The 15,342-nt window shown below is 46.9% G+C and overlaps 2 protein-coding genes across 5 annotated transcripts in view; one reads left to right on the top strand and one right to left on the bottom strand.

The window, feature by feature from the left end:
• The window catches only part of Dzip1 (DAZ interacting zinc finger protein 1), a 52,795-nt gene extending 49,477 nt beyond the window's left edge, over window positions 1-3,318 (top strand). Inside the window, exon 23 of the mRNA XM_032917418.1 lies at window positions 2,309-3,318. Coding sequence (XP_032773309.1) covers window positions 2,309-2,388 — 80 coding nt within the window. The 3' untranslated portion in view covers window positions 2,389-3,318. The remainder of the gene's footprint in view (window positions 1-2,308) is intronic.
• Window positions 3,319-5,128: 1,810 nt separating this feature from the next.
• The window catches only part of Cldn10 (claudin 10), an 89,931-nt gene continuing 79,717 nt past the window's right edge, over window positions 5,129-15,342 (bottom strand). For 2 of the 4 annotated variants that reach the window (XM_032918022.1, XM_032918023.1), the window contains 2 exons: window positions 5,974-6,081; window positions 5,129-5,477 (listed from right to left, as the gene is read on the bottom strand). In XM_032918022.1, the coding sequence (XP_032773913.1) occupies window positions 5,354-5,477; window positions 5,974-6,081 (232 nt within the window). In that variant the 3' untranslated portion in view covers window positions 5,129-5,353. The remainder of the gene's footprint in view (window positions 5,478-5,973; window positions 6,082-15,342) is intronic. The other 2 variants (XM_032918025.1, XM_032918024.1) reach the window with 1 other exon arrangement.

A 15,342-nucleotide genomic window follows, 5' to 3' on the forward strand; every position in this document is an offset into this window, starting at 1 on the left:
GCCCCAGAAAGTTTCTGATTTTGGACACTTATGAGACTTGGAATTTTCAGATTAGGAATGTTCACACCCCATAAAATGTCTGCAAATATTTCCCAATCCCAAAACCCCATCTAATTTGAAACCCGTGTGGCCCATGAATGTCAAGGGCACGTGTTTCCACAGCTCTATCGTGTGTTAATTTGACACCTGCGGATATTAGACGCTCCTGGAGCTTCCATCCGAAGCCTCCACACGTAGCTCAAGGATTTTTATGACATCTGAAAGAACGTCAGCAAAATTTATACTGTCAGACAGCAGCACTGTCCTATCACATCACGGCACTGAAGCTAGGGTCAGAGCTCAGTAGTGGAGCACAAAACACCAAGCCAAATGACACAACATTATAACCCCAGCATGGTGTTAATCCTTGTGATATAAGGTACATCTGAACATTGGTAACTTACTTCACAAGTGCACAGATCACTTGAAGTTGTGCTGTACCATTGCACGGAACATCCTGTTATTATTTTTGCTGTTGTTTTTACACGGAACATCCTGATATTGTTTTCTTCTACAATGTCTGCACATATTCCCTTCCCCCCAGAAATGAGAATTTCTGGGCTTATTCCTGGGTGAGAACACCCTTCTCATAATCACCCAGTACTCTTCTGTTTCCCGTGAAGGACTTGGTTTTCTTCCAAGGGAGATTTGTTTTCTTATACCACTGTACCCAGTGGGATGGATCGAAAGTGAAATCCCGAGTTGGAATTCTCTCTGCCCACCAGAGAGACAGGATGTAAGTCTCAGACAGTCATATACTGAGTCATTAGGCTCAGTTTGTAAATTCAAAGATCACGGCACACATGTGCGTGTCTGTGTATGCATGCATGCGTACATGCATACATTGTTTATTTTGCTTGTCTGACTTGTTTGGGACAAGGTCTCAACTATGTCACTATATAGCCCAGGCCTGGCCTTGAGCTTGTAGTCCAGCCCCCCTCCCCACGTCAGCATCTCAAGAACCAAGATCACAGATGTGTCTCCTTCGTCAAATTTGGGGTGGTCACAACCTGTGCCCCAAGTGAGACCCAGCCACACATCCTCAGTAAGACAATTAAAGAGGCCAAACGAAAGTGGGAGCAGACATGGTAGATTTATTCAATGTGGCCACATTGGGGGGGAGGGGCAAAGAGATTCTGTTTAGAATATCTCCACTAGTGCTACACCAGCCACACCACCATGACCAGCTGGGACAGACAGTTGGACAGACAGATGGACAGACAGACAGCCCTAGTACACGGTAAAAGCGAAGACGTAGAGAAAGGCTCTTCCACGGTGTTCCTCACCATCTTTAGCACCTGATGGGCCATTCCCGTATCTCTCAGTAATGGACTCAGACCTGGTTCTTGATCTGACAGCTTTGGATTAGCTGCTGGTGTCCTACTAAGATGGGGAAGAGTTGGTTACCACCATTCCCTGCAGCTCTTGTGATCCCTGGACGAATTCTGTGCCCTTATTTGCAATGTTCTGCCAGTGTCTAGCGATTCCATAATCGAGTCTCCTGTCTTCAGTAGGCGCCCTAGTCCCCATTTTGAGCATTCTCAGCCTTGACCCTACTCTCCCCTGTGCCCTTAATGTCACATTGTCACCTGATAACATGGCTGCAAATCATTAACATTATAAGGTTATCTCTGCTAAGGATCCATTCCAGTTAAAACCCAAGGTGATGTTTGAGATGCAGTGCCTTGTAAGGAACAGGGCCAAGAGGATACTTCAATGCCAGGACCCTGCATTCCTCAGAGAATGTTCTAGAGTCAAACCAGATCAGAGTTCTCTACGGCATGCTATTCCCATGGCTAAAATCGTGGATCTTTTTAATTAACTTTAAATTTAAATTCTTAGCAAAATCTATGTTTAACACTTATCTCTAGATATTAAACCAGAGATTCACCTTGATGTGTAGGATTTTTTGTTCCCTTCCTGCACAGTTTCATCTGCCCATGGTTAATAACACAATGACCAAGAACCCTCATTAGCCAGACTCCATGCTGAATGCCAGGGAAAGAGAAGCGGGACACAGGACACAGGCCCTGCCGCCCAGGAGCTTGCGTGTTCGGGATGGGTGGTCACAGGTTACATCCTGTGAGGAGATCTAGAGCTATGGCCGACTTGTGGGTGTGTTTTCTATCAGCCTTCTCCCAAAGGCTGTAGGGACTAGGGGGACAAGGCTTGCTGAAGATTCAGACCCCAGGTGAGAAACTACTGAAGTCAGGGTTGAAATTATCCTAGTTTAACCACAGAACCCCCCTTTTTCCTCTTCCCCATCCAGGACTTCAAGAAAAGGAACCAAGCACACGCAAGAGCAGCTTAGTCACTGTGGCTGACTGGAGTGATGCTTTGGATGTCTAACCACAATCTCCCACATCAGAGGACTGTCCAGAAGCCAGCATCATTGCAGCCAACAGCCCATAGGATCCCAATGTTCCTTAGTGTTTCCCACCATAGCAAGGAAGCCCATTCAAAACAAGGGTGTCCCTGATGGCAGTATCAAGAACAAACTGTCAAGCTATCCACTGTGTAAAAAACAACGTATCCTTTAAGTCATAAAAACTCTTTTCTTCAGTACAGTACTCTTTAGTGTTAAATGTATTTTATTTCAACTAACTTTTAAGTCTTTTTTTCTTCAATTGATTGATGGCAGGCTTTGGTTTGAATTGTTATAGCTCTTTAAATGTATATATACATATCTATATACTGTCCCACTGATAGTGCTTATGTTAGGAAATTCTGTGAGGTCTCTTCAAACTGAATTAGTAACTCAGTGATCTCATGAATGGTAACCATTAGCTAGGCCCATGGTAAATACATTTCCTTAAAGTACCTTTGAACGCCCTGGGCTCTGAGTCCCTGTCAGCACGTTGTTACTAACGGGTTCTTTCCTGCCGTGTAATCTTCCTCTTGGATGTCTCATGATTAATGTGCAACTGTCGTCAATGCCAATCGATTCTTGTGAGACGGTCACTAGAAAAAGATGAGCCGTTACTAACACCCACGAGTCGTTTTCCTGTCTCCAGTCCCCAACCCATAGTATAAAATACCTCAGAACTAGCTTATATCCTTCAATAATGATCTTGGCAGTGATCAGAAAGTTAATACAGAAACCATTTGTTTCCCTTTTCTTTTTAACTCCCCCCCCCTTTTTTTGAAAATATTTTTTATACTATGTGGTACTGTTAGGACTACTATCTCAAAGAAAAAAAGCGACATTTTAATGGCTTGTTGATTTGGAGTCTCCTGTCGTCCGCCGACCGTGCCAGTAAAGATCTCCGTCACACCGTGTGACCGTGGCTGATTATTAGTGAAGATTTCTCAGCTGCATTCGTGAAAGGGCTTGCGCAAAGCCCTGGCTTCTAACACACCCTGACCTTGAAAGATATCTCTGTACCACCGTAGCTACCATTTGGAAACCTATGTGTGCCCATTCCAAACCATGAAAAAAAAAAATTCTCCTGCGTCCCTGAAGGGGCCATTGTGTACCAACAGGCTCACTCAATGTGTAGGTTTCTAACAGCTTTAGTAAGTGAGAGTCAGACTGTGAGTTGTGGGCAGAGAGCAACCCTGCCCATCCCTCACATCAACAGGTTTTTGTCGTTATGGGTTTTGGTGGATATCAAAGGGCACACAACCAGAAAGTGACAAAAACCAGCTTTAGTGAACTGTTCCAGACTCTTTGTCTGCCACAGTCTCTTCCCCTCAGACCCTGGGACTGGGGACTGTAAGCATCTTGTCAAACCCAACATATAAATTAAGTTGGAATCTGTAGGTCACAGAACTCAATCCTTTAACCTATCCGTTAGGGATTTTCCCCCTCTTCTCCCCATTCAGCTGATTTATTCCTTTGTCTTTAGACAGAGCTCCCCCCGGCCACCTGTCTTCATCCCCACTCTCTGCACTCTCAGTCTGACTGCTGTCCTCACCAGTTCATCTGAAGGAAAACAATCATTTTAAAACTGTGCCTACACAGCACTGTTCCCACGCTGGTCTGTGGTTCCTAACCCGCCTTTACGGAAGCAGAACATACTTCAAGTTTTAACAGAGTATGACACTGGAAAAATGTTTTAATTGTTTTCTTTCCTTCTTTCTTTCTTTCTTTCTTTCTTTTTCTTTTTCTTTTTTCCTTTTCTTTTATTTTTTAAAAATGTTCCCTTTTCTTTCCATTGAGTTACCTGCAAACAATGTGATTTCTTTTTCCCCTTTTCAGTCTTTTACCTTTTACCCTGTGGGAAAGTCATGTAGTCAGCCGTGTGATTCATTCTGGGCAATTTGTAGCATACGACACAAGTACCCATCCTTACGACTTGAAACCACATCTTTTACCCTAGGCTAGCTCATGTCCTGGCTCCGTCACTACAGGTCTCATTCAACTCTACGTTTCTCCACCGCACACACGGGGAAGTGAAAACACCCACTATTAAGGGGGGGGGGACGCTGTAAGGGTAGATGTGCTATGACCTATAAGCTGTGTGTTGGAGGAAGCAATTACCGCCTTTGTGGGTAAGCGACATGGAGGGTTGGGCTCAGGAATCCGTCTGCATCTTGGTTCCACAATCACCTGATCAAGTTCCACGTCTTGGAAACTTGTCCAGTGTCTCAGTGACCTAGCGAGTGCTGTGTGCAGGCCTGTGGGACACAGGAAGTGAGAGAGGCAGGCCCACACGGGCCCCAGAGCTTCCTTAGCTGGCTTTGGATTCAACCACCACCAGTACCCAGCTCAGCCAGTGGTAATGTGCTCTGGGTCAGGCAAGCCTGTGTGGTTTATGGTCCACAGACAGGGCAAAGGCACCCTGGCCTCACTAGCCCTTTCTTGAGCCATTATGACGAATGACAGCCCCGACAGACAGAACTAAGAAACTAGAAGTCAACTAGATGGCAGGTGATATGGCAACTGTTTGACCTGGATACCGGATGGGGAGTAGTGTCAGTCCATCCCTGTCCCGTTCACACGGCACCATTGCCCACACACTTCCGTTTGATACATGGGTGGAATGAGGGAGTTACCCGGCACACTCAGGATCATAGTGGCTGTCGTTTGCCAAGCCTCATGAACTAAGGGTAGCCGTATCATCTATATGCGTATAAAATATACAAGTCCTGTAAATAACCTGTTTATTTCCCTTATAGAAAGGCACAACAGAAAAAAATGATTAGTATATAACTATAAGAACATTTACATCCAATCAACATTCTTCAAATTCATATTTAAAAAAAAAAAAAAAAACCAGCTTAAGCGGTAATTACAGGGGAGCCTTGGAAGGACCATTGTGAGAACAGTTCTCTTGCGCAACAAACTCGAGACGCGGCTTGCCAGAGCTCTTTAGACATAGGCATTTTTATCAAACTGTTTTGAAGGGCCTGTGGTTTTAAAATCTCCTTCTCCGCCTTGATACTTGGTCCGGGAAGACATGACTGACGTGGGTCCATTGTACGTGTAGCCCATTCTGAAAGATAAAACACACTTGGGTTGATTGTGTTCTACACGCAGAGCAGATGAGAGATGGGCGGAACCACTTCTGTCAGTAGCCAAGAGTTAACTCTTCCTCTGGCTAGCTCTTGTCCCTCTTCTGTCTGTGAAGGGATGCAGACTGTTCTCGTTTGTTCTGATCTCCCTTCTCAGAACTCGTTTTTAAAGCTCATTTTCCTGACACTCGGCAGGCTTTGTAGAGGCTTCATCCATTCCTGCCTGTGTGAAATTACAGTGAGGTCAACGTGAAGACCACACTTTTCCACTTGGGCTTGACCTCCCAGTCACAGAACCAGCTTCAGAATGTAGCCAGGGGCTCTGTAGAAGAATAGTAACTGTATCTTTAACCTCCTTCAATTGTTACTTTTAATTCGAAGCAGCCCAGGAATTGTCTGTAACTTGTCCCATATGTAACGACTGAGAATAGTGCTTTTTTTTTTTTTAAACTGGGCAGTTTTGTTTCTGGTTCCTACCTGGGTGTTTTGTTGTTGTCGGATATTGAAAAGCAAAATATGACACCGCCAATGATGCAGAGAGAAGCTCCTGCCCATCCGATGAAGAGGGCGGCCCCCAATTCATACCTGTGAGAAAATGACAGGACCGTTACAGCCAGCACCTGCTCGCCAAGGTTTCCACCCACACTCACCCGCTCTAAACTCATAAAGGAAGCAGTAACTCGTCCAAGGCACTAGGATGCTTCCCACTCTGCTTGCAACATTTTAGCCTCTCCTACTTCCTGCCCGGAAGCCAGGGTGAGGAGGCCGGGTCAGGTTGAAGTCTGGGCGGCCTGACTCATCAGCACCTACCTTCTGCTCTCTGCCTTCATCTTCCCAAACCCTCCGTTCCTTTCTTGTGCTCCATAGGCTGAATTATTTAGACATAGTATAGTAAGGGAAAGGAAGTCCGCCTCCATGTTTGTTCCAGTTCAATAAATGTCAAGTACTTGCTGAGTGTGAATACCTGGAGGTGCACGGTGTCTATGCAAAAAGGCTCTGGGACAGACGAGAGCATCATCTCCTCTACAGTTTAGTGCGGATGCTCATCTAGAAGTAACCAGTGACCAAGCTTCTAGGTGGCAGGACGCAAAGTGAATGTAGACATGACCAAGACCGTCTCTTCTCCAGATAAGGCAATTATTAGACAGCTAGAAGGAATCCTTTTCAAGTGAGGAACACACACACACACACACACACACACAGAGACACACACACACACACACCACAGAACTAAAGAATATAAAGAAAAAAAAAAAAAAAAAAACCGTGGGCATCTTTCTCTGGAGTTGGAATTTTTTAATGAAAAGGCATCTCACTTTTGTGCCATAGACAGACAGACAGACACACATGGGAGGAGGGGCACAAACCTGGGGGGAAACTGGTGTGTTTCAGTATAAAATGAACCCAGAGTGTGTATTGGTCACACAGATCCATGTAGAAATAACCTTAGGAGAGTCCAAGGCAAAGAGAGGAAAAGGCTCCAGCTCGCCACTCTATTGCTCCAGGCGTGGACGGGCGTGGGCTGAGAACCTGGCTCTGGCTTGGGTGTGATGGCTGCCCAGCTGCAGAGAGCAGCTGGCAGGAGCTCTCCAGGGTCCTCGGCTCCGTGAACCTGCTTCCCACTTGCCTCTGAACCCCTGTTCCCAGCATGGGCTTTGTGTAGCTGTCTGTGCAGCAGTAGGAATTTCTGTAGCCCAGGCCTAATAGCAGGCTGTGGTGCTTACAGAGCTTCAGGGAGTTTTCCCATCTGGGATGGAGCTAAGCATACTCTGCCCTTGGGAAGCCAGGTGACAGCTGCAGGCAAGGGACAGCCATGACAGAAAAGGAGGCATGAGCACTGTATCTGCTTCCGGAAACCCAAAGACGTATCAAGGGTCCCCCTTGTGGCAGTGACAGAGACAGCTCCTTCAGGCTGCACATGCGCTCCAAGAGGGGAGGGCATATCGTTGGAAAAGAGAGTTGCCCAGATCCCAGTTGTCAACGGGGAAATGTCTTAGAAGATGACAAACCGTTATGCTATCTATATACATACAAAATTTGCATAGCCCAGATTTCTACTGTCAGGCCCTTCTTTATGTTGTCTTAATGAGATTGTACACATAAGAGCTGCTGACCTCTGACACAGTGCAAGTGCATACCGTTTGACGCCTTCAAACCCCCGAAAGTCCCAGAACGACCTGGCTTCCCACCCACGCAGACTCCCCCTGAGCCAGCACGCAGAGGACAGCACTCTCTGTGGAGGCCATTCCCGTAGGAGCTGACGCCTCATCACACCCTCTCTCCTTGGCCTTGAGGTTATCTCTCCTTCCATCTGTGCGGCCACGGACACGCACCTTCCAAAGTCTCAGGTTTTCTTTCAGTTACAAGCTCCCCTGAGGGAGCATCCTAATTGTAGGTGCCACGCGACTCCTTTGAGTGTCCCAGTGTTGTACTTAAGTCCCGGTTCTGTCTCCCAGCCCTATGCTCCCAGAAACAAGACTCAGACTCATCATGTTTACAAATACTTTGGCCATATAGCTAGGCTCTACTCTGACCAGATCATCACTAAAGATAATCATTTATTTTATCCTACATCCTGCCACATGGCTGGTTACCTGTGCTCAGGTGCCCTGTGTCCATGAGCACATCTGTCTCCTCTCCCGGAATTCACCTCTTATTTCCTGCCTAAGCCATAGGCCACAGGCTTTTCAATTGATAAGTGAGGCATCCTTACGATACAAAGAGGAGCCCGCGTCATAGGCTGGCCTGGAATCACAGAGATCTGCCTGCCTCTGCTGGGTTTAAAGGTGTGTGCCACCACTGCTAAATGGGTCTCCATCTTTTAGGAATGGTCCATGAGGAACAAACGTGATAGAAGTCAGGAACCACACGGCTCAGCCAAGACCTCCCTGAAGGGAACATTGCCAGTGGCCTGCCTATGTCATCGTTAATTCAAACCATCTTGAAACTTACTGAAGGGACTCAGGAATGATGATCGTAGTTTGTAGCAATAACTGGCATTTTTTAATTCCAGGTTTTAAGTTTTGAGTCAGGGAGGGACAGGGGCTAATGCATCTCAGGAGAACTGCATATGGCCGTGTAGGAAAGAGTGACCTTGAACTTCTGATCTTCGGCCTCTACCTCTGGAGTGCGGGGATCACAGGCAGGCCAGCTTGGTTTATGTGGAGCATTGGTTAGAACCAGGGCCTCGTGCACGCTCCGCCAGCACTCTATAGACAGAGCCTCACGCCCAGACCCTCCTTCCATTCTTTAAATATACTTCACTCTTCACATAAGCGGGATCACTTTGGAGGGGATTCTATTTATTTCCCATAGCAACTCTTGCCAAATACTTGGAAGCACCATCTATTTAGAGTTGAATCTACGTCGCCCCCTGTTTATTTTTTTTTTAACTCTGATGGGATGGCTTTTGTGATTGGTTTTTCCTCTCTCAGACTTGTTCTTTATTCAGCTGAGAGATTCGTGTCCAAGTCTCCCTCAGCAGGTGACTTCAGCCCACACCTATCCCCGCATGTCACGTGGCAAACGGTGACTGGTTCTATTCGGAGGCGGCCTTGAGAGAAAGGAAGGGCAATAGAACTTCTACCATAGCCAGTTTCCAAGGCACATCTGCTCCCCCCTCACCTCTGCCTGGAACTCTTTCTTGACTCTTGGTAATGCTAAGAAACACCTCAGGGAGAGTATCCAAATTCCAAACTATCTGCTGCACGTTTCTTTGTGAGCAATATCCTCTCGTCCCTAAGCCAGCTTCTTACTCCCACTGTGCTCTCGACGGTCCCATCACCTCAGCTTCTTCCCTATGCTGGAAGAATAAATGTGCCCCACTCCAGACAGACCCTCAACTGTGAGGACAGAGACTGGCTTAGAGTTGAGACATTTTACAGTATATTGCATGACCACACTCATCCGAGGGTTGCCCCCACAGAGCTTTGACACATTTGTATCAGAGAACATGACTTTAGCACACCGAGACTGGGGGATGAATTTACTTCTATCAGACAATATCAACCAACCAGAACCCCCCCACCCCACCCCACCCCCGAGCTCCCAGGGACTAAACCACCAACCAATGTGTATACACGGAGGGACCCATGGCTCCAGCCGCATATGTAGCAGAGGATGGCATTGTCCAGCATCAATGGGAGGAGAAGCCCTTGGTCCTGTGAAGGTTCATTTCCCCAGTGTAGGGGATGCCAGGGCATTGAGGTGGGAGTGGGTGGGTGGGAGTGGGAGCATCTTCATAGAAGCAGGGAGGAGGGAGGGGGTATGGGAGAGGGGGAAAAGGGAATAACTTTTGAAATGTAAATACATGTAATGTCCAATAAAAATAAAAGAAAAAAATTAAAACATGGATTAATTGCTCAAAAGTGTCCTCCCAAATAAACCAGAAAGAGCCGAAGCATTTAAAATATGCTTTCAAGTACGGGTCAGTCATGGTCCTCTCCTTGCTGTATCTTGAGCTACATAAGACTGTTCATACCCTTCCTTCCCAGAGAGGGGAAGAGGGAACGTGGTGGTGCTGACTCAGCACAATGCACGCACCTCTCATAAATCAGCCCTAGCCAAAGGGGCTGGGGACGACTTATTTTCCCACCCCGATCTTGCACCCACACCTCCATTTCTGACCTGATTTTCAATTCCTGGGGATCTCTGTGGCTTCATTTTGTCACCACAGACATGCCAAGCCAAGGGACAAGCCACTCACCGTGTCCCGGATGGACAAGAGATGTCAGCCTGACAGCTCCTCCCACGACTCCTATAGTCTGGTGGGACGAGTCAGACTTTAAGCAAATAATTACAGCACAGTGTGAGGAAGCCTAACAATAGAACTCAGAGAGCATGCCTGTGCAAACAGACGTGACTGACCTCAGCAAACACGGTCTGAGAAAGGACCCAGGTACGGCAGGTCCCTCGACATTCAGTCCTCATTACAATTCTGAGATACAGGTATGAGTATCCTCATTTTGCCAAAGAGGAGACTGAGGCTCGGGGGGATGAAATAATTTGTCTCACCTTTGAACCGAGTAAAAGGTAGAACCGAGATTTAAAGCCCTAACTGTGATCCCAAACCTGGGCTCCTCACCGTTGTTCTCGCAGTAAACGAGTTTATGAATACTTTTAAATGCCACTAAATCTATGTTTTTCTCCCTCCTTGGCTCATTGAGTTCTCAGTGGCCCCAGAAGCACGGGGAGTGGAATATTTTTCCAAATGCCCGGGGGCTGATCTCTTACCCAACACCGTAGGAGGAGCCACTAAGCCAGGGCGTGCTGAGCCCCTCCAGAAATAAAAGGTTTTAGCAAACGAAAAGACCCCATTCTTTTGGGTCCCACAGAATACTGAAAGGACCTTAATCAAGGTCATGGGTCTTTTTAGAGTACTGTGTCCTTGATTTAATTAAAAATGGTAATAACCGGATGGAACTAGAAAACATCATCCTGAGTGAGGTAACCCAGTCACAAAAGAACACACATGGTATGCACTCACTGATCAGTGGATATTAGCCCCAAAGCTCAGAATACCCAAGAAACTGTTCACAGATCACATGAAGCTTAAGAAGAAGGAAGAGCAAAGTGTGGATGCTTCAGTCCTTAGAAGGGAGAACAAAATACTCACAGGAGGAGACACAGGAACAAAGAGTGGAGCAGAGACTGAAGGAAAGGCCATCCAGAGACTGCCCCACCTGGGGATCCATCCCACATACAGACACCAAACCCAGACAACATTGCAGATGCCAAGAAGTGCTTGCTGACGGGAGCCTGGTAGAGCTGTCTCCTGAGAGGCTCTGCCACAGCCTGACAAACACAGAGGCGGATGCTTGCAGCCAACCATTGGACTGAGCGTGGGAACCCCAATGGAGGAGTTAGAGAAAGGACTGAAGGAGCTGAAGGGGTTTGCAAGTCAATAGGAAGAACAACAATAGCAACCAACCAGATCCCCCAGAGCTCCCAGGGACTAAACCAACATCCCAAGAGTACACAAGGATGGACCTATGGCTCCTTCCCCATATGCAGCAGAGAATGGCCTTATTGGGCATCAGTGGGAGGAGAGGCCCTTGGTCCTGTGAAGGCTCCATGCCCCAGTGTAGGGGAATGCCAGGGCAAGGAGGGAGTGGGAGGGTGGGTGGGAGAGCACCCTCATAGAAGCAGGGAGAGGGGGAATAGGATTGGGGTTTCGAGAGAGAACACTGGGAAAGGGGATAACATTTAAAATGTAAATAAAATACCCAATAATAACAAATGTTTGTTCACACACACACACACACACACACACACACACACACACACACACACACACACACAATGTACAAGTTATCTTAATACAAAACAACATGTTTTGGGGGAAAAATCTAGAAAGTACATTTATATGTTATCCACATGAACACTTCAAAACTGAGTTCCGGGGTTGGGGATTTAGCTCGGTGGTAGAGCGCTTGCCTAGCAAGCGCAAGGCCCTGGATTCTGTCCCCAGCTCCGAAAAAAAGAAAAGAAAAGAAAAAAAAAACAAAAACAAAAACAAAACAAAAACAAAAACTGAGTTCCATAGTTCCATTGGTAAGTCAGCCTTTTAGACATCGCTGTCTGACGTAGATATGTCCCTTCAATCTAAAGCCACATAACTGCAGGGATGAGTCTATACCAATGGATATTCTATGAGGATCACGCATAAACTCGCCTGTTCCTAACACTGTGCATTCCATGTTGCCGTAGAGTGGGCAGTCGAGAGCCCGCCCACCACGTGCTTGCTGCCGTCCACCTGCCTTCTGTAAGATGCCCATCCCCTCCGCTAACAGTCCCTCCCACAGTCTGGTATCCCACAACCCTTACAAAACAGTTGCAGAGGAGGGGGGGAGGCTCTCAACCGACCGCAAAAGCAGGACAAAGTCTAAATCTCACGCTGTGGGATCTTCACGGGGAATTCTCAAACGTGAGAGACCAAAGCCAAACACCTCCTTTGCGGATCGCAGCAAGCCTGCAGGCACGGTCTTTCTGCGTGCCCGTGAGACTTGCCGCTTGGTGGCTTAGAAATCGGCAAGCAATATGTTATAGTGGCAGGTGGCTTGTTCCGATTTCTCCCTGTGTGCTACTGAAGGGGCTGCTCTCCCCCAACCCTTTTTATTTTTAAAACAAACATGTTGCAAATATTTTATAACTCATTAAAGAATTAAAAGAGCAAGTGTCAGAAATTATTCCAGAGTACATTAAAAACAAAACAAAACAAAACGAAAACGCAAGCATCCAAGAGGGCTGAACTCACAGATTGATTTAAACTGATCTTTCTACTGCTTTTATTCGGTAGCCTTTGACCAATATTTTCCTGGTATGTTATTTTCTTTAACCTTCATAACACTGTCCATCTGTGTTACTGTGATGAAGCAATGGATGACTAAGAGGTCAGGGCCCAGATTAGCCGCTCACGGCTGACCCGTCTCCAGTGCCTTCCCCGCTCCCACTGCACCAGGTGATCAGTGAGGTCTTCCAAGGAGTAACCTTACCAGTTACTGGAAACTTAGAAGCCATCCGTCACAGCGGAACTAAATGTCACGTTAGCCAAGGTAAATTATAATTCAGGAGAAATATCTCGTGTCCCAAGTTACCCCGTTTGTTGCAAAAATAAATCCATTACTTGGCAACATTGGTGCCATTGATCTTGTCCAGCAGGGTGGATAATTGGGGGGTTTACCTGGTCTTGATCTGAAGCAGGAATGGTGTGCTGAGTCACGGTGCTTACAGAGAGTTCAATGGCCCGTTTACAGGCAATTCTGCAGTCTGAATAAACTGACCGTGCTGTCCTTGAAGACAGGAAGTTCCTAACGGCAAACACTGTCCTGAGACCCTTCAAGAGACGCTGTATGGCTAAGCCTGCGCTAAAGTCTCTGTGGGGGTGGACAGGTGAGTTCCTTCAGACTGAAGTAAATACGTACAGAGGGACCCCAGGCCCAAAAACAAAAAAATCTCAAACAATTAAAATGCTTCCAACATCCATTCAGAATTCTCATGAGCCCTCTGGAAAACAACTGAGAATCAAAGCAGGAGACCCGTGGGTATGCTCTGATATGAAGAGTCTCCCAGTATCGGAACACTTGACAAATACTACAGCAGCTCACATGTAACTCAGTACAGCAATTAACAGACGAGTTATGCCTTACTTGTCCGGGTTTTCCTAACGGGTACACATTAGACGCGCCCCCCCCCCGCCTTGAACCTTCCTTTTACTTGAGAGCCAGCTGTCGGGAAGCAATTATTCCTTCTGTTAGGTCTCTAGCATTTCCCTGCTGCCAATCTCAAAAATCTGTAAAAGGTGAGGTTCTGTTGTGTGGCTATGTGTGTAAGGACCTTTTAAAATAAGAGTTAACACTTCTCGTGGTGCTTATCGTGCGTATGGGATATTATCTTTAAACTTTGAACTATGCCAGCCTCCCCAACCACGGTCACCACTCATCCTCATTCTGCAGATTGAGATGGCAAAGCAAAGGAAAGACAGGAAGCTAGGAAGTAGCAGGGCTGAGTTTACCCCAGGCAGCTTGGACCCAAGAGCCTGCCTAGCCTTTGACGACTGAGCCATCTCTCCAGGCTCAGGATCCTCTCATCTGTCCACCCTTATCTCATAAGTGAATGTCTTCCACTTATGGAGAGACACAGACCGGTCACTGCTGATATCGCCCCTGCTGTATCCCGAAGCAGGGACTAGCTACAGAGCTACAAGAGGTCCAACAAATCAACATGCACGCTCTGCTCCACCATGCTCCCTGTCTGCTCTGGGAGACTAATGAACCAGCAAGTGTGAGCGACCATTAGGGCTCTAACATTGGCACAGAGCACAGAGGCAATCCCCCACAAGCTATATCTCCCAGGAGGCAAGTGGGGAAGGCTGATCAGAAGTATGACCGGGGAGTAAAGGGATTGGAGCTGAGAAGTTACCAGAGCCTGACGTAAACTGACAGGAATCATTTCGACACAGGCTAATCCATCAAAATGAAATGGAGCTGGCAAACATTTGCTATCCCGGTTGATTTTTAAAGACTCACTAGCCTAGCAGAAGCACCTGGGGAATTCCTGTGAGCAGGGGTAACCGGTACAGGTTGTGAACAAAGTGAAGTCACAGACTCATGCCTTCTAACTGACAGACTCATGCCTTCTGACTGTTGGCTTCAGTTTATTCTCGGTGTTTAAGACTTCCGTGTGCCTGGGTTCGGTCCCCAGCTCCAAAAAAAAAAAAAAAAAAAAAGACTTCTGTGTGATCCATCTCCCACCCAAAACTCTATGGCCTCTTCAACAACCTCAGTTCACTTTCCAAACAACCTTGTGAGCAGAGTAATTTTAAGCACGCATCCATATGGCAGCATTTGATGACAAAGGTGAAAGGGCAAAGTTAAATAGTATGACTAGGCCACTTGGGCACCTGTAAGGTTGGGTTTCAACCAGAAACCAGAAGCTCTTCCTTCCCCACCACCTCACCCCTGCCCCTCCCTCTCCTGTTCTTCCTTTCTGCCTTCTACCCCATGTATGCCTTTGTCTTCTATGCTGAGGACTGAACCTGGGCCTCCCTCACATTCAGCACAGGATCTACACCGGGCCACATCCCCAGCCTGGCAAGCATTAATATCTAACTGCTAAAACCTACAATAGCGAAAAGATTTTACCTAAGTATAGCCTAAATCCTCAAGTATCGGATCAAGTATGCCAGGAATGAAGAGTAGTCCACAGTAAAATTGAAAACAGAAAAAACCTGGAGGCTAAGACCCAAGCATGAGACTCAGAGGCCAAGCATCCTTGGTACCCATGGTAGAGTCTCAGACAACACCGTTCTGTTTCTTTAAAGTGGGTCATGGCGGCAGGGTTCTACTT

The sequence above is a fragment of the Rattus rattus genome, chromosome 12 (assembly GCF_011064425.1).
Source record: "Rattus rattus isolate New Zealand chromosome 12, Rrattus_CSIRO_v1, whole genome shotgun sequence".
Classification (NCBI taxonomy): Eukaryota; Metazoa; Chordata; class Mammalia; order Rodentia; family Muridae; genus Rattus; species Rattus rattus.